The sequence below is a fragment of the Daktulosphaira vitifoliae genome, unplaced genomic scaffold (genome assembly GCF_025091365.1).
Source record: "Daktulosphaira vitifoliae isolate Bord-2020 unplaced genomic scaffold, ASM2509136v1 Scaffold_1, whole genome shotgun sequence".
Lineage (NCBI taxonomy): Eukaryota > Metazoa > Arthropoda > Insecta > Hemiptera > Phylloxeridae > Daktulosphaira > Daktulosphaira vitifoliae.
The window spans coordinates 88,950,861-88,972,039 of NW_026099572.1; the positions used below are offsets into that span (position 1 = coordinate 88,950,861).

At 28.2% G+C, this 21,179-nt stretch overlaps 1 protein-coding gene across 1 annotated transcript in view; it reads right to left on the reverse strand.

Moving 5' to 3' along the window:
• Nucleotides 1–11,678: 11,678 nt before the first annotated feature.
• Nucleotides 11,679–21,179, reverse strand: part of LOC126910035 (inactive hydroxysteroid dehydrogenase-like protein 1) — a 14,642-nt gene continuing 5,141 nt past the window's right edge. Inside the window, exons 5-6 of the mRNA XM_050692437.1 lie at nucleotides 13,131–13,358; nucleotides 11,679–13,032 (exon numbers count right to left, since the gene is read on the reverse strand). Coding sequence (XP_050548394.1) covers nucleotides 12,922–13,032; nucleotides 13,131–13,358 — 339 coding nt within the window. The 3' untranslated portion in view covers nucleotides 11,679–12,921. The remainder of the gene's footprint in view (nucleotides 13,033–13,130; nucleotides 13,359–21,179) is intronic.

The following is a 21,179-nucleotide window of genomic DNA, read 5'->3' on the forward strand; positions in this document are numbered from 1 at the left end:
GAGGATGACAATACAATCAGATAAAGGGGTTATGATGAGTATTGAAATTTAATGTATGTACTAAACTTGTAAAAATTGGTAAATCATTTGAATAGTCTTACGCTTCAAGGGTACGAGCTTAGGTCGGCAAACTATGAAACGTAATAAGAAATTGCATAGGTACGATTTTAGGTCAAGTACTTCGAACGCATTTAATAATTCTCCTGACAAACCAGTTAATAAATTTGAATGAGAAAAGATAAGTTAATTATTATTGTTTTGTCATTCTTTTCTCGGATTAAATAATTCCAAATTATTGGAATGACAATGTATTACCTACTTTATAATGTTTTCTGCAGAATTTAAATGAACACTGACAAATTTTTCTTTTGAATATTTTAGAGACTAGTGGTCAATTGCTAGATTTGACTTTTGGCTTGAAAAGTGGAATGAGAAATTTGTATTGCTTTTTACGACTTTTTATATGCAATCTATGATCTATATATGTCACCAAAATGTAAGAATTGACCACTAGGGCTCTTATCTTTATTGAAATGAAAGTTATAAGCAGGGATAATATGTTACATTGGATATCGTACATTTGATTTTTCTTAGGGATACTGTTACTTAATACATTGTCTTTGTAGATTAATTTACAGTGTTTACATTTATGGTACAAATATTAATCTTAAACTGAACAAATACATACATTGTATTAATTACATTAGTGATTATGCTATCATATTAATTTAAGATAATTATTTTATTTTGTGATACCATTGCGAATAATATTAAATTAGAGCGATAAATGGTATCACAACATCTGTATATATACAGGAATAACGAGGTTCTGTGCGACTGGCTGTCCGCGACTGTTTATTTGTCAGTCTAAATAATTGGACTGCTTATTTCGCGGCTAAACTGCATATCTGCAGGTCGTTCCTCTATCCTCAACCTGAGTACGCGTCCGATTCCCCGAACTAGGGAGACTGCGCTCGTGCCGACATTTCGTAGTTCTGTAGAGCCCGATCACATCGATACTGTAGCGCAGCGCAATGGGATTCAATTGACTATGAAGAAACTAAATTATATTTAAATAACCAAAAGAAAAAAGATTATTAAAAAAGTACGAGTAAAAATGATTGTTCTGATGTGAATTATGATGAATGTTCTTGTCAACTTGCAAAAGAAATTAATCGAAAATGAAAAATTTGAAAAAGAGAAAGAACAATATAAGTAAATTTTTGGAATATTTATAACCATTATAAAAAATAATCATTATTAGTAATAATCATTAAAATTTTTAATTAAGACTGTTGAACTTCAATTATTAAGTAGTATTGTTGAATTTCGTTATACAACCCGTCATTAGAATCAGTTGTTATTCATAGTTCTGAAAAGACTAAAAGAATAAGGGCGAAGAAATATATTATGACAGAAAATCTAGAAGCAGCATTGGACCGTTGTAAATTATTTGTTAGAGATGCGGTATTTATACTAACAGCTACAGCTGAATTTTTGGTCATAATGTAATTGATTTAATCATTAATCACTCTTCGATGCATCGTTTTCATGAAAATTTTCGAAAAGATTATGCTAATGAAGTTAACATTCTTTTTTTTTAATCAACATGGATGCTATAACTATTCATTGGGATAAAAAATTTCTGCCCTCATTAACAAATAAGGAGCTAGTTGATAGATTACTAATAGTAATAACTTATAAAGGCGAAGAAAAATTAATAAGTGTGCCTAAGTTGCCATCCGGAAATGGAAAAATCAGGCTTTAGCGGTTTATAATGTCTAGAACAATGGGATCTTGTAAATAAAATTCAATGCCCAATTTCCGTTTTGTGCCGTTTGTGGCATATTATATAAGAGATAAAGACCTTGTTTTTCCTTGTCTCGCTTATCTCTTTTACTCATGTTACTGTCTCAAATTATTCTTTATATACTCCAGTGTATATTTATAGTCTTTAAATTAATTCATTTCACATAGTTTAAAGCGTTTCAATTGATTTTATGGATAGATTTTATTTTATTAAGCGCTTCCTATAATGTTTTAAATGTTATTTCCATTAATATTTGATGACCATTTATATAGAGGAGACAAGTCAAATTCAGTTATTTTTTTTTTTTATTAATTAATTAAAGTAGGATTAAGTAGAATGAAGTGGATTAATTGTAATTACATTATTTCAGTTAAATACACATGTTTTTTTTAGCTTCGATGCGTAGCTGAGAATGTATTAATTTTACTATGATGTGTTTTTTATTTTTTTGTGTCTGTTACCACTTTTTCTCAGCTCTCACCGAACGGATTTCTTTCAACAATATACGTCAAATGATCACATATCGCATCTAATCGAAGACATTTTTCTCAAAAATAGAAAAAATTTCCCTCGTTCCCCTTAAATTGGGAAAATCTTCAAAAAATTACAAATTTAAAAATCGCTAATTTTTGACATTTTTTCAGTTATTTTTACTTAAATCTGTCATAACTTTTTCAAAAATGACCAAATCAATATAATATTTTTTTTATAGTTGCACAATGTCTTTACTTATTATTTGATATAATTTGTTGTATAAATCTGACTCTTTACCTGTCCACAGGGGACGTTAATAAATGACAACTTTTTCAAATTAACTTTTAAAAGTATTCCGGAAATACTGACACTTTTATATATACTTTAAATTAAAGCTTATGTAATATACTTTATTATAAAAAAAATAAAAAAATTTCGGACTTTATTTCGTCTTCACGCTGAAAATGGCTATCGTATGCTATTTTTGAGTTAAAATTCTCGATTTTATATTTTTAACTTTAAAATTCTAAAACTTTTGAAAACTGTATGGATCATTATAATTTTTGTAAGATAAGTACTATTTATATTCTTCTTTTAAGCAATATACTTTTTTTTTTAATCGGACCCTTTCCCTTTATATATTATAAATATATATATTCATATATTACACTTATAAATCATAATACTTGTAATCAGGATGTAAATAAGGAAATAGAAAATCATGTTTCTTTTGGAAAAATCCACCAATTTTTTAAAATTAAACACTATCTACATATTTGCATCAAAGCTTTTTTTATGATACTTCTTTTAATCAATGTCAGTTATCATCTATACTAGACCCAACTATGCTACGGTCTCACTGTGCTGAGTTTTTTTATATAAAGATATCGATGATAACATACGTAATTACCTAATGCTTCGCATTGCGCATCTTACATTTATTAATGAAAAATGTATAATCTGTATTTTATATTACTAGTATTCATACAAATAATTTATTTATTTATCATAACATATACACTGTTGAAAACTAGCGATTATATATGTATATATACATATTATTGTATACTATGTATCTTATCTTAAAATAACTTTTATGTTATGTTCAATTTAATACAATAAATTGAGAATCACTAAATGCGCTGACGACAATATCCAAGATAAGGGTAATTAAAAATAATATAAAAAGGCTTAGTTCTGCTTGCACATCAGTGAGCGAGCGTGTCAGCGAGCGTGCCAGCGAGCGGTTCTTCTCCACTTTTGAAGCTCTGAATTCTATAGAATTCAGAATTCTTTTGTCTAATCTATATTCATCAAACTAGCCGAGATCCCGTGTTGTCGTCGGTACATTTTAAACGATATCGAATACAATTATTTTGCGTTAACACTTAATTTATTTAAATGAGACAGTATAAATCTTTATGCAAATCTTGACGATCTTTGTACAAGCTATATATAAGAGATAAGTAAATTCATATTAACCCAATTATTTAGAATTAATAATCTAAATAAAGAATGGTAAAGCAATGGATTTTTTTTAAACATCATTTAATTTAATTATTAATAACTAGTTAATGCTTGGTCATATACTTCGACTGGGTGTCTGAGAGGAGGCCAAAACACCGTTCACTACAAAAATACCTCAGCGTTTAATACCTCTATGAGAGGAACTTAATTCATATCTTTTTATATCTACTTGTCTTTACTGTTCTAAGCCCTCGGACTATACAATCTCGATAGATCCTTATTGCTCCTGAATTGACTAAATCCCCAAATATCCAATCTCGATCAAAATACCCAAACACCATTCTTATTTTTGTATTACTAAAATAAGTTTGTTAACAGTAAAAAAGTTTTGAAACCACTTATGGTATTTATCACCAGAAAATGCAGCAATAGCATTTTAGCTTCGATGCGAAGCTGAGAAGATATTTTTTTGTGACTATCATTTATTTTCTCTACTCAAACTTGACCTACTTTTTTCAACCATATGTCAAATGACTACAATTCGTATCTAGTTGAAGATATTACCCTCAAAAATTGAAAAAAAATTCTAATTTATCAATTAAACAGTTAGTTATCCCATGTTCTCCATACAGACAATTAAAATCATTCATTTCTAATGTTTTCAAAATATTTATTGACGAATCATGTTTGATATGTGTTATAATTCAAAAATATAAAACAATAGATATTAATTTAATAAATGATCTATTGCTTTGTCATCCTTTACTCAAACTATTAACTTTAAATAATTGGGATAACATAAAATTACTTACTTCTTTTATTCTTGTAAATTGCTTGTAAAATGATTTGATAATTATCACGATATGTTTAAAAGTATTTAATTAGCACTTCGTCAAAAGATAAATAATTAAAGCAAGTTCTTTTCATATATAAATAAAACGCATAAAAGTCAGCCGACAACAACACAGGGCTGTGACTGATAATTGTTTCTTTTTATTCTTATTTCAATTCGGAGAAAACGAACTCTTTTGGTCGCTGTCACTTCTTCTTTTTTTTCGTCTCTCTGGAGTCTTTCCCTGACTCTCTCGGACTGAAAGGATTTCAGTGTTTTTTATAGTAAAATGATATTACCCCCAATCCAGGGATATTGTTGTCAGCGCTTTTAGTAATCTTTTTAGTTTATTGTATTAATTATGCATTACAGGATTATTATATTCAGATAACATATTTAACAATTGATAAATTGACATATATATATAAATAATAAGAAATTGTGTTGAACATCATATTTGTTATGACAGATAAATTATTTGATTGTTTACAAGTTATTTAAAATACAGATTATACATTTTTCATTAATAAATGTAAGATGCGTAATGCAAGCATTGAGCATATTACGACATATGATAGGTTTCAAATACAAAATTTAATCATTTTACTTTATAATTTAATAATTTTTTTACTTTATTAGTGTGTGCTACTACTAGACTATAATATTACAAATTTTTTAGTAACATGTTGCTATATAAATCATTTCTAAAAAAAATGATTATTTTAGCTTCGATGCGAAGCTGAGAAGGTATTGGTTTTACTAAGATGTGTTTTTTTTTTTTTTTTTTTTTTTTTTTTTTTTTTTTTTTTCNGATACGTCAAAAGATCACAAATCGTATCTAGTCGAAGACATTACCCTTAAAAATTGAAAAAAATTCCCTCGTTCCCCGTAAAAGGGGGAAACCTCCAAAAAAATTACAAATTTAAAAATCGCTAATTTTCGAAATTTTTTCAATTTTTTTTACTTAAAAGTGCCATAACTTTTTCAAAAATGAACATATCAATATAATTCTTTTTTATATAGATGCATAATATCATTACCTTTCATTTGGTACATATTTTTCATAAATTTAACCCTTAACCTGCCCACAAGGGNTTCTTAATTATTTTTTTTTATATTGTAAATACTTATTTTTTTATAATAAGTAATAATATTAAAACTTAGAAATAATAGAAAAAGTTTAATTCCACATTTGAAAATATCGCGAAAAGTTGATTTAGAAAAGTATATTTTTGTTTCTGATGAAAATTCCTTGTAGTCTAGTATATTTATTCATAAGTAATAAAAATTTTTTATTAAAAAGTATTGCAACAATCCCTTTAAATTTTTATAGTATCTCCTTAAAAATTACAATATTATTGAATATCAATTTCATACTAAATTTAATTACTATAATTATTATGTATTCATATATTATAATTATAAATCGGGATAAAATTAAGGGAATAAAAGTTATGGTTGTTTTTTAAATAATCTATCAATCTCTTAAAATTAAACACTATCTACAGATCTACATCGAAGTGTTTTTTATGATAGTAATTTTAATCACTGTCAGATATTANATCTAAAGATTTGCATCGAAGCGTTTTTTTTTTATAGTGATTTTAATCACTGTCAGATATCATAATACTTGATCCAACTATGCCACGTCCATACTGTGCCGCGACCCCACTATGCTACCGTTTTTTTATACAAATGTACCAATTAATAATAAAATAAAAATGGTACGAGCGTTGAAAACAAATAATAAATTTGAAGGAACAAAAAAATACTTTTTGTAATCTCAAGATATAAAATAATAATCAATATGAATATAGAACATTTCATTATTACTGAATCAAACAACTTTTTTATACGTTTTAATATAAGTATGGATATTCTAAACATAGATCCTATTTTGTGGAAACATAATGACGACTGCCTAACAGGATTGAACACCGTAAATAAATTAAAAGTTACAAACGGTTTTGAAGAAACAGGCGTAAAATTAATTGAATATTACAACAATATTATAATAATAGATGAAAAACAAAAACAATATTTATTGCAAGTTGTGTCTGAACATAGAAAAATGTAACCTAATAACAATAAATCAACTTTATCCCAAGACTTTTAGTTCATATAAAAATTAAAAAATGTTATTATTCATTAATTAAAATTACTACATTTTAAATATTGTTAATTTTTTTAACAAATTTTCAGAAAAAAGCTATTTTTCTTATTTTATTTTTTATGATTTATTTCAACTAATACTAGTTCAATGCTATAAAATTCAACTTAATAACTTAATTAAGTTATATTCATGTCAGTATAAACATTTGAAAAGGCTGTAATGAAGCGTTGAAACTTTTAAAATAACAAAGGTTAAAAAAACAGGTGTTTAATTATTTTTATGTTATCAATATATTGTTATTTCACGTAAAAAATTCAATACAATTTTATAAATAATACATCAAAATATTTGTTTTTACATAAGGTTTTTTTTTGTATCTTGAATTATTGAAAAATCACTTGAAAACCTCTAATATTGGTTTTTTTTTATCGTTTTATAGAATATTCATCGAAAATTTTTGATTTGTAAAATTTGAAAATTTGTGAAATCTTAAAATGCTGTGCACCTCGATTTAAATTTTTTCAAATGATCTTCAATTTTTAAAATATTATTTTTTTATACTAAAAAAAAATGGAGGGGTGTCCCGAAAGAATTTCGTAAAATAAGGACCACCTTACGGGGGCAACTTTCCCCTTAACCGGCCATGTATATTTCTCCCACTCCTTCCCCATAGGCCACGCCTCTTACTTTCCCTATAGGACAGAATCCCTTTTTTTACCATACTTATGTTTATTAAGATACAAAATGTTTAAATATATTTTATAAATGTTAATTTAAAAATAAATTTATCTTTTATGTAGATTTTTAATAATTTAAGAAAAATATTAGTGTTATGTTGCATTGTTGATTTAGGAGAAAACGTAATTATTATTTCTTCTCTTGAAAAACTGAATATTATTATTAAAAATAACTTTATAGGATCCTAATTAAGGTCCTAGTTTAGCTACGTTATTTTTATAGTTGTGTTTTACAATAAGTTTAAAAAATGCTGAATTTTTCATGGTAAAATATTAATTAATATGTGTAAAACTTACTGTCACAAATGCACATTATACTTTTTCTTTTTACATACAATAACTCTTTTTTATTCGTATAATAAATTTAGGTTTTATAAAACTTGATCCAGAAAAATATGATGGTAAGTTTTTTTTAATAAATTCATTGAAAAAATAATTACGCATAAGGCAAAAATCTGTACAAAATTCTGTGTAACTGTATGATAATTTTATTTTTAAAGACGCTCTACTAAGTATCATTTATTTAACGTTAGAACATTTTTATCCACAGGCGATGCAATATAATAATATTATTAAAATAATCAATATCAATCGTAAGAATAATTATTATTCTAAAGATTTATTTTACTTAAGACAAATATTCTCTATGATTTTATATTAACACTATAATAATATTTTTAAAATTTGAGTAATATAAAGTTATATCTTAGCTAGAGTTCTACGATATAATATTTAATATTCATTTTCAAAAAAATAACTCTGAAATAATTCGATAAAAATGTAAAAAAAAATAATTAATTTTTTCTGAATTATTTAAAATTAAAAACTATTTAAACAAATTATCAATTTTGATAGTAAGGTAACAGATATTCCTATCCACCTCTTAAAAGAACGTTCTAAATAAAATCTTTATTGTTCAATAAAAATTCCTTGTTTTAAAGTTATAAAAATCGAACTTTATAGTATTTGTTAAATATACAGTCTAATTTATCAATCTTATTTACTAATTATTTTCGATTTTTCAGCATGTAACATTTGTAAAAAAGGGGATAAAAAAATGTATTAGTAAATAGAAGCCCTTCTACCAATGACAGCAATAACAGCAAAAAAGAAAAAATATTATAAAAATTACTACAGAAAAATGTTATAAATAATAATTTATTTGTTTTTTTTTATCTTTATCATTTTATTATTAATTCTAAGGTGTATATAAAGTAATCATATTGAATAAATATAGGCTGTATGAGTTTAGTACTTAAAAATATACATCGGTAAACACATATAATTATTTGATCAGTAAATGATAAAAATTCAAAGTAAAGTTAAATTTTACGTTTATGCATATATTAAGATAATTTAGTAATCTAAAAATATTTTACTTTAAACTTGGTCAATACAAACTCTGAAATAAATTTTAATTCATTGTAAGAAAAGATATTCTCTATTTAGTGATGTATAACAACTTATCTCAATAGTTACTTTAGATTATGCATTCAGGTTGATGAATTTATTTATTATTATTAAATATAGTACTTAATATATTTAGAATAAGTATGGTCGTAAGTACAAATATGAAAATCTATTCTTTTTCAGTATAATTGTGAAGTTCAGTAAATAATTAAAATAGTAATGATTGAGTTTTAACGTAAAAGCGGAAAAATCTATAAAATCAAATTTCAATAATTTAGTATTTAATTTTATTTTATTTTCCTTAATAAAATAAGATATTTATACAAATTTATAAATCGCTAATTTTCGAAATTTTTACTTAAAACTGCCATAACTTTTTCAAAAATGAACAAATAAATATAATTTTTTTTATAGATGTTTGATATCTTTACCTATCATTTGGTATATTTTTTATATAAATTGAACCCTTAACCTACCCAACGGGGAGGGATTCAAAATGACAACTTTTTCACAAAAAATTAAGTTTTTCAACTTAACTTTTGAAAGTGTTTCGGAACTACTAACACTTTTATATATATTTTAAATTAAAGTTTATGTAATATACTTTAATATTAAAAAAAAAAAAAAATCAGACTTTATTTTGTTTTCATGATGAAAACAGTCATCAAAGTTAATAAAAAAATACGATTTTTGTAAAAAAATTCTTTTTCATATTTTTAACATTATAACACTATAATTTTTTAAAAAATTTATGGATCAATAAAATTTTTTATAAGAAATTATATTTATATACTTCTTTCATTTGACATACTTTTTTTTTAAATCGGAAAAGTTCCCTTATTTCAGGGGGGGTTCAAATCTTTAAAATGCATATAGGAAGTAGAACTTTTTCAACTTAATTTTTGAAGGTGTTTCGGAAATACTGACGCTTTTATATATATCTTAAACTAAAGCTCATATAATATACTTTAATATTAAAAAAAAAAAATTCGGACTTTATTTTGTCTTCATGGTGAAAATAGCTACTGTATTCCAAAATATGCTATTTTTGTGTTAAAATTCTTGGTTTTGTATTTTATTTTATTATATGGGGAGTACACTGATTTTCATAAATATTATATCAATCTAATTGACATAGTATAAAAAGTTAAACATATTTAAATTTTTTTGTTTCTTTGAAGTCGAGAAAAATAACTTTAAAATTTGAACTTGCTAAATTTTCATTTTTATTAAGTGACGAATGCGACGTACGGTTTCTGATAACAGTTGGGTCTTTTACGCCTGTGGCATTGAATTTTTTCTTAATTCTTTTTAAGTTAGAAAAAAATGTTTAACTCATTTGATTTTTATCTCATTTAGATTCAATAACTTCAATAAATAGCAAGGATCCCATTACTGTAGTTTCCTCATGTTAGAAGAAATTCATTATATATATTATTTTACTATGTGGTTTTTTTTGTAGCTATCATTTATTTTATCAACTTTCACTTGACCTACTTTTTTGACAAATTTTTTTTTTGAATTAAACACTGGGGGGGGGGTGTTTTAAAAAACAACAATGGTACTTGGTAAACTCAAATACAAGAAAGGAATATTAGGGAGTCTAAAAAATTTGATTTCTATCTCTACTTATATATGTTATTTCAAAATACTATAAATTTGTTTGTATTTTATTTTAGCTTCGATGCGAAGCTGAGAAAGTATTAATTTTACTATGAAGTGTTTTTCTTTTTATATGAAAATACTCATTTTTTACTAATTAGTAATAATATCAAAAATTAGAAGTAATAGAAAAAGTATAATTTCAGATTTGAAAACGGCGTGAAAAGTTGATTTAGAAACGTATATTTTTGCTTCTATTGAATGATCCTTGCAGTCCAGTGCATTTATTTATAGTAACAAACAGTTTTCATAAAAAAATATTGTTTCAAGCTATTACTACTTTATTATTTTTATAATTTCTCTGTATAAATTACAATATTAAATTATTGAATATCAATTTCATTCTAAATTTAATTACTATAATTTTTATTTAAACATATATTATAGTTTTAAATCCAAAAACTACTAGTCAGGATATAATTAAGGAAATAAGAGTTAATTTTCTTTTTAGAATATTCCTCCAACATCTTAAATTTAAACACTATCCACAGATTTGCATCGAAACGTGTCTTACGATAGTGATTTTAATCGCTGTCAGATATCATCTATATTTATCCCGTCTATGCCACGTCCGCATTGTACCTCGTCTACACTCTGCATCGTCACCAATGTGCTACCGTTTTTATATTTAATATTATTATGAACTAAATCTCCTCATATTTTAAATACAACTACATTTTATAGGACAGTGCGTTGAGAAAAAAAAACCACATGTTTATCGTTCTACTATTAAAATATTAAACACACAATACGATTTTTGCCTTTATTTTTCTTATTTGTGCAATGAGGAATTTTTTATCAATGTTACACCGATAAGGCAATAAGAGTCATATTATGTGTTTAGTATTTTAATAGCGGTACGATAAATTTGGTGAAATTTTTTTCCAAATTTTTTTGATCCCAAATTTTAGGGGAGGGCGCGAAATTTATAAAAATTCTATTGATTAATTTGTATGATGATTTCGTTGGAAATACTGTGGCGATGTTTAATTTTTATTTGAATAAAATTTAAAGTTTGAGAATTGGAAAACTACCAATTTTAGAGATAAGAAATTTTAGTTTTTGATTTCGCTATTTTAGGTCCTAATGAATATAACTAACATGGATTTTAGTCGAAAAAACCTTCAATTTGTTAAATATATCATATAAATAAATTTTTCTCTAATTTGATAATTTATTATTACATTTATTTATTTATTTATTAAACGGGACTTGCCCAATACAATATTAGTAAATTTTTAGTACATAACAATTGCAATAAGGTATTTACAGAAGACTATTTAATTACACAAAGTTTTAAGTATAATCACAAAGATCATTTTAAGTTGAAAATGAAAAATTAAACATAAGAGTAACTCAAACTTGGACAATGGTATTATAAAGGAGGGGTCAGTGTTAGCTTTTTTCAAAGAATTGAGGAGATGGTTTGTGGAAGAATAGGGGATTAAGAAGGGAATATTTGAACGAGTATAGCGAGGAGGAACTTTAAGGTTTATGAGGGATAATAAATCTGGGGAATCAATAATACCTGAGAGGAGACCTGTTAAAAATGAGAGGTTTAAAGAAAGCCTTCGATCAGCAAAAGTACAGAGGTTCAGGAAATGAAGAATAGGAACATAATTATGAGATGGATGTTGGATAGAGAATTTAGAAAAAACGAAACGTAGGAACTTGTGCTGCACACGTTCTAACATACCACTCGCACCAGAAGAAGGTGGATCCCATAGGACATATTCAAGAATCGGATGAACTAGGCCACAATATAATGATTTAAGGGGAGAAACCATGTAGAATTCCTGAGTTATGCGAAAAACCAAACCCAGGATTTTCAATACCTTGCAACAATTTTTTTCTATGTGTTTTATAGGGCACAGGGTACAAGTAAGGGTAAAATCCTTCGCTTTTCATTTAATTATTTATGAGATTAAATTGGCTTTCAAAACATCATAAAAGAAGGTAATAATTTGATGGAGTGGACTGGGAAAGGAGTGTAGAAATGTTAAGAATAGTGGAGGATGGTAGGAGTATAGAGGTACAGTTGGTTCCAGAGCAAGGTGACATTTACTGATTTGGAGTTTGATAAGGCAAGGTCTAAGAGAGAATTATGAGAGTTGAAAATATAATTTAGCTGAAAAAATCCATGTAAAGAAAATAACTCAGGAACACAGAGGTCTTGAGAAGGAGAAAAAGAAGAATAGCACAGGCCATATTCATCATTTGACCAGGTAATATTAGGAAGGTTGTAGTCCCCACAGATGACAAAAAATATTTTAATATTTATATATATATACTAGTTTTAAACTATATAATAAATATTTTAAAGTAAGCTAGAATGATCAATGATTTAAGTGTAAATTGCTCTATTCACTAATTTAATTTCCATAGTTTGAACACTTCTTCGGATTGACATCATAGACTATTCATTTTTTAGTCTGTTCTTAGTAAAGTAGTCACATCGAAAAGATTTTGTTAATAGCTCACTTATTTTAGTTCTTATCCATGTTGGTGGAAGTCTTATGAAAAAATGCTGAAAATATTTTTAAAGTTTTAATTTTAATCCTAGATATTATATTTTTTACGTAAATGTTGGTTTAATATAAATAGCTAACTTTTAATAATATTTACCTGAATACCATGAGCCCAGTAACCAGTGGAATGATTGACAATACCCAATGTATCAACTGCATTAAATGCATACGTTTTTGCATCGGGAACAAATAAACTGGTTTCCTGCAAACGATGGCTAAATGCATTCATCTTGGTATTTACAAATAGTGGAAATAGATGTTGAATCGTAATATTATCCTTGGCATACTCCATTCGTATTGCTTCAGTAAAACTTTTTATGTATGCCTACAAAAAAAAAAAAAACTAATAATAAAAAAATTTGTTCTGAAAGAAAAAAGAAGAATGAAATAAAAAAAATTATTATTAAAAATAATAATAAATGAACTTTTCTATTATTTAATAATTATTATTTTATATATCCAACACAAAAAATGTTATTTGATACATGAAAAAATATAAAAAAATACGTAATAATAATTAAATATTTTTATAAAATCTTTAAATGCTGTGTTATTAGTACACTTGTATCTTTGCATAAAATTTTAATGAAATTGACATTTGCAAACCAAAATAACATCCTACTAAAAACTATGCTCGTAGACATTTTTGAAAATTTTGAAAATCGTCGTTAAGTAATTGTTCCAGCACTAGTTAATTTTTCAACGTTTTATTACATAATAAGATACCACGATGTGTTAAATTGGGTTGATTTAACAAAAATTTCCTCTCATTCACCTCGAATGGGAATCTTAAAAAATAAGACATTTAAAAACTAATTACAATCCACTGATAGATAAAAATATTGTATTTTCGTCTGATCTTCTCAAAGAGGCCGATTCACGGGTATTTGCTCGAGCACATCAGTCAAAATATGCCACCGTCCTTATATGTTACTGTGCAACCGAATATTTGACAAATCAACATTGAACATAGTCAGCGTTCGGATACACATCGCGTTACATTCGGTTTATCGGGAGCGATGGATACGACGTGGCACGCACAGCACTTCACGAGTGACTTGCGGACATCAAGCACAAGAAGCCCGCCATTTGAGACGGTAGTACATTCAAGTGTCACGTGCATCGCTGTTACGACTGTACATCACGGATTAGTAAGACGAACATTTTTCACGCACTCATACATATTTGAACGAGCCGATCGATTTTTCGTTTACGCGCCAACCACGAGTAGGGAAATTGAATACAATTAACGGTAGTCGGTCATTTAATGTTTATCGCCTACCCGCAGTTCGCGGTTCATATTGGTACCTTACCACGACCTTCACACCATACACGCCTATCTCCCAGAACACTACAGAAAAAAATGAGGAGGACCTAGACAGATTTACTCTGTCAGTCTAGGATATACCCAACGGTGTGAGTGAATATCGTAGTCCCTTTCTTAAACGACCGGACAGGTGATTGGTGGATTAAATACCCTATATTATATATTATATATAGATTATATACCCTAGACAGAATTTGGATCCGAATTATTTGAAGAGTTCGACAATATCGAAATCCTGACGTTGTTAGAGACGGACATAAAAACGACTCGTCAGTGCCTCCGACAAACGTTAACCAAGTTTATTATTCATAAACAACGTTTGTCTGTGCTTTTACAAAACGATTACCGAGTCATGATATGGTTAATTCACCTAGCGTCTTTCGCCGATCTACGTAAGAGAGCGCACGAAGTAGACAAAACCGCGGTACCTCTGTACGTTTATCCAGAATCCCGACAGCCAAACGAACTGCCTCTGCGACAATCTATTCGGAGGAAATTAGTGCGCACCCCTAGCTTATAACAGGGCGTAATATTGTAAACAATGTTTCGTTAAAACGTGATCTGCCGCTAAGCAATTTTTACCTTGTAAAAAAATTTTACACATCAGAGTATCGGAGATCGGACAAGCTCCGACACGACTAATTATAGCATGAGTCAAGAGTTCAAAATTTTTTCGGACACAGTGGAGGAGGAGATGTCAGTCGATCCGGCAAGTCCACTATAAGCAGTTAATGCTTTTAGCAGGTAAACGGACATCACGGTTAAATACCAGCTCCCCCGTTCAAACCGTAAACCACTCGAGTAATCGACAATAAAAAATTCCGCGTATAATTATTTTCTGCAGTAGAGTAAGAATTCCAAACTGGCTTTATTACAGCTTGTTATAAATGGAGCCCACGATTCATGATTCGCAAACCAGATCTGACGCAATTAGATATAACTGGCGACCCTCGAATACGCGCTTTATTAACACAGACGATATGTAATTACGCAGCGGTTTTTAACAACACGGTGGGTCAAACAACATTAATCAAACACGACATTCTATTAAAAGAACCGAATCTTATTGCATTAAAACCTTATCCCTGTCCCTTGCATAAGCAGGAGATTACTGATGATATGGAAACTATTGGAAACACAGAAACGTTATCTGCCGTAAAGTGAGAATGCTTAGCAATTATATAGGCAACTGATAAATTTTGTCCGTACTTAGAGTATTTTCCCTTCGAATTATTTAACGATAAATCCAAGCTGACATTGCTACATAGGGCAAAGGATAACAATTTGAAATTTACTAGATAAGCGCTACACCTAGGTAAATTAAATTTCTCAACAATACATGTGTCTGGAAAGCACAACAAAAAACCGAATATGCTGTCGCGTTATCCGACTGAAGGGCCTTTGTTGATGAGGAGTTACTTGATAATTCAATTGGCGTGTCAATGATTAAAACGTTAAATAACACGTGGGTCACTCTTGTTAATGATATTGCCTTAACCGAATCAAACAACGCGTCAGGTAATCGATCGTTTATGTGGGGAGGGAGATACAAGAATGACGAATCGACGACCCGATTCTTCTATTCATCATGAAACAATTATTTACGGACACTGCCAACAAAAACTGGCTGTACTGTTGACAGTTGATTTTAATTTTCAGCATTTTGATGTAGTTAGGGTAATTAATTTTATAAGTTATTAATATAGTAACTGGATTTAATATCACTGAGTGCGTTTATTAACAATAATATCGTTTACAAAAACGAGAACAGTAATTATAAATATAAATATGGCAATATATTTAGTTATATTATTACTTTTTTCGTGTAGTAAATATCAACAACTGATTGAAAAGAGATAATTGATTATTCAAGCTGCCCGTCGGTTACCCCGCATAGTGCGATCTTTCGGGCATGAAGAGGAAGCGTTGCGATGCGATTTCCAGTAATAAGTCGAGTAACGACGATGCGACTCACGAATGCGAAAAACTGATCTATAACCTTTTCTACCATCTGGTGGAAGTGCTAGGTGTCCCGCTAGACCATACCCCGGCGATATTAGTGTCAGCAAATGCCAGAGATGCCCCGGATCCTTAGGGATTTGATCGCAAGCTAATCCTACAACCGGGGATTTGTGATGAGCGGGCGGCTACACTTCACGAAACATGGAGGATCTTCGCTGCCGTACCAGTAATCTCTCAACCAGTATTGAGAGAAGGGGGCATTGCGTTCATCTGCCACTCCAGTACCAGCACAACAACCAGCGGACCGACGGCGTCGGACCATTAATAATCGTAGGCTCACCGATCTCATCGATAGTTACCATACATAAACAAAACGTGGAAAGTTTACAACACGATAAATGTAATTGTTATTACTTGTGAGTAATTTTTATTTTGTGATTATTCGATCACAAATTTACGTGATCAATCACGTGAATCATACCACGCCAATAATTTTTGTTTTTTGACTAATTGTAGAAAATATTATAATAAATTAGAACAACAATTCCGCCACTGGCAAATGATTATTTGTCAATAAAATATGTAATTACAGAATTAACAAAATACTATTTTACAAGTGGGTTTGGCCACCATGGTCAGTCAACTTCAGTACTAACCTTAAGATCTATTGTCAAACATCAATCTCTGTACTCGAATGTTGCTGTCTGACTTTTAAACTAGCATAAAAAGATTATTTTTTATGTCTTTGCTCAAGTTTTATCCTCTCCTACCTAAATCAAGTTATTTTGTTTTGTACTTCTGAATCATATATCTTGATGATTCACGCTTATCCTTCTTATAACAATGGTTCTTCAACACCCTCGTTAGAACCGGATTGTCAGCTGAACATACTGAGATTACTAACATTCATACGTACCAATACATAGTTATTTATCGTTTAATTATACCTTAAAACAGTAATTTTAAAATGAATGCATTTCAAAAAGTTCTTTATTTTCGGACTACAGAAATATTAAGATCTCACTTCTTCTTCTTCTTCCTAGCCTTAATCCCAACTACTTGGGGTCTGCCACCCTTATCCTAAACTTCCACTTGACACGATCTCCCACATCATCTACGCTCACATCAGCTGTCCTCATATCGCATTCAATAGCATTCCTCTATTTTTTTTTTGACATCCTCTACCTCTTCTTCCTTCAACATTCATTTCTATAATTGTTCTTACGGCTTCCGATTTTTCTCTTCTCATAACATGACAAACCATTGAAGTCTTTTTTTTCAAATCTTAACGCTACACCTATACTCCCTCTTGTATGCTCATTTCTTATCCTATCTTCTCTAGTCACTCCAATCATCAATCTAAGCATTCTCATCTCTACTACACTCATTTTCTGCTTTAATTTCTTATAAACCACCTAACACTCTGAACCATACATCATAGCTGATCTCACTACTCTTGTAGAATTTACCTTTCAGCTTCATTAGAATTCTTTTATCGCATAAGACATCAGACGCTTCTCTCCACTCGAACCAAATGCACTTAATACTATGTCTTACATCCCCGTTAATACCACCGATCTTATGCACAACTGATCCTAAATACTTAAACTTTTCCACTGCTCCAATCACGTCTTCGCCTATTGTCACTGGTCTTCTTATTTCACCTAACTCGTGTTCTACTTTATCAAACTCGTTCTCTATATACTCTGTCTTACTTTTACTTATTCTTAAACCCTTTTCTTCAAGAGCTGACCTCCACACCTCTAGCCTTTGATTAATTTCCTCCCTATTTTCTCCTATTAACACTATATCGTCAGCAAACAACATGCACCACGGCACCTCTCCTTGTATTTCTCTAGTAATTTCATCCTTCTAATAAGATTTTATTTAAAAGTTCCTTCAAACACCTTATGGCAACACCGCCTAATATTTTCCACACTTCTACTGTCATTTCATCTGGTCCCACTGCTTTATTCTTTTTCTGTAGCATCATTTATGCCACAGCCTCCTCATAGATTTCACTTCTAAAATTATATTATATTATAATTAGGTTAACAATTATACTACAAAAAAATTCAGGTCAATCAGACAAAATTAACCCATGTTGACTTGGGGGTTAAAAATTGGCGAATTGCGGTAGTTTTTTCGTTCTTTTTTTATTTACCTCATAAATGAACGCCCAATGAAAAAGAACATAAATTGTAAATCGAAATATTTCGTATAATATTAGTACTTATATTTTTTTTTAAATTACGTATTAGTTTTCTAGGACAATGACAAAATATACAAATTTATATTACCAGCCATATAATTGATATAATGTATAATTACTATGTTTTCTACTTACAAACTATAAAGGCTTTATCAGTCTCAAAAAATATATAATTATTGTTAATAGTGTTAATTGTTTATTAATAAATACAAAAATACCCATTACTTATATATATATATTATACTCACGTGGTAATACTATTCTTATGTATAAAAGTCATAAATAATAATATATATCCTATACAACTAGCGTTAATAATACAGTGTGATGGTGTCACGTTACCATTATTGTGAGAATTTATTTTAATAAAATACAAACAGCACATCTGCTTTTAGAGATTGATGAATTAATAATTAATATTTATTGCTAAATTAGCAATAATCCAAATTATTATAAAAACCCAAAAAACCTGGACATTATGGTCAGTCGACTCCAGTGCCTTGTGTCATTCATCAGTGTCAGTACTCAGTTGTCGCTGACCGACCGGATTACTGCATAAAGTCAAGTCTTTTTCCTTTTTCATCTACTCTCATCCTTAACATTTCAGAGTACTTGTGTCTTGCACTTCGTCTGCACCTCATACCTGGGTGTTACCCTTATTCCCTTTATATATCAACGGCCTTTCGATATCCACAGCTAACCCGGAGTGTCAGCCGAGCACAGTAACTGCTTTATTAAACGCGCGTGAATTCCAGTCAGCAGAATCAACATCAGCGTCATATACACATACACATCATCATACTCACATACTCATCGTCGTCTCCTTACCTTTTATTTGTGTTACGATAATAGAATGATCGCTTTATCAAAAAACTATTCGATTACTCACAAAATAATATACAATATTAAAAAATGTTAAGTTTTTTTTTAATTACTTATATTTATCGAATTATTATCTATTAATTTCCTTTTATGATCATCCCTTATAACTTATAAGGGTACACCCAAAGAAAAACCTCAATCAATTTTGATAGAGAAATTTTATCAAGGGTTTATGATAATGTTTTATTAATACGAACAAAATAATTATTCTTATGAATAATTATTGTTCAAGACAAGAAAAAAAATCATCATATTGATAAATATATCATAGATTCAATAGTTATGATATATTTATCAAATTGAACAATGAATTTATTATATAGATCGAGGTTTTTCTCTGGGTGTATCAATATTATTTGTTAAACAGTAACATACATATTTAATCAACTTATAAAATAATAAATTGTCTACTTAAGAAAATGATTGGTTAATAGCAACTTTTGGACCTGTACTTTGGAAGTAATTCTTATTTTTATACCTAAGCAGGACGTAAAAGTATAGTGTTAAAAATAGCAGCACTCACTCCTCACCACCAGTCATTACTTTAAATTATCCATAACCTCTGAAATATTGGTCAAAAAGTTATAATCGACCAGTCATATTCTTAATTCGATTATTTCCTAATTTATAAGCTAATTAAATATGAATGTTGCCATTAGAAAAAATGAAGTTGACACATTTATAAGTTTTAAGGGACGATTCTAAAAAGTAATTTATATCTAACAAATCAAGAAATATATGTAACTAAAAAAAACTAAAAATTTTTTTCCTATTTCTGAATTTATTTTATGAGTATTCGAGTGGTTTATTATAAACCGATTAAACTACAACGTATATATTAGGTATTATTCAGTACATTTTTCGCTAATACTATTATGTTTAATTTCGTATTCCACGGGTGTAATAAGGTTTCATTTTACTATTAATAGTCTCCATAATAAAATATTTATTTTGAAAATGTCAAAAAAATTAAAAATTAATTTGAAATTTTTTCATTTAGATTTGAAAAGACTGAGATTTAAGGATCAAAATGTCAATATAATAAAAATATCTATAAATATACAAATTTGTCGGTTCTATGAAAATTTGCATATTTTGGCATTTTCCTTGAAAACTAATTGGTTTACCAAAAAAAAATACTAATATACTTATACTAATATTATACAAAGTATTTAGATATATAATTTATATCTTAAGTTTTTATTTCATTTAATAATTATATTTTTTTTAGAAAATTAAATATTAAACAATTTTTATAAAAATATTTAGTTGTGTCTCTATGCGTTTGTCAGATATACAATTTTATATATGAAGGCAAATTTGCATATTTTGTCATTATTTGAAAAATTAATACGTTTGTGAAAAAAAATGTTAGTACTGATATTATATGATAAATTTAGATCAATAATTTATATTTTATTTTATAATTTCATTGGGCGTTCGTTTATGAGATAAATAAAAAAAGAACGAAAAAACTACCATAATTCGCTCATTTTTAACTCCAAGTCGACACAGGTTAATCTTGTCTCATTTTTATGTTATAATTGAAATAGAAATTTCTTTAAACAATTTTCTTTTAATTATAACTAAGAAATACCCTGCTGCATATAATAATTGTTTTTAAATCTATTTTATACCATGGCCATTTAGAGTTAAAATTTTTGTTAAAATTCTTATATATTAGCTTCGATGCGAAGCTGAGAAGGTATTGGTTTTACTATGATGTGTTTTTTTTTTTTTTTTTTTTTTTTTTTTTTTTTTTT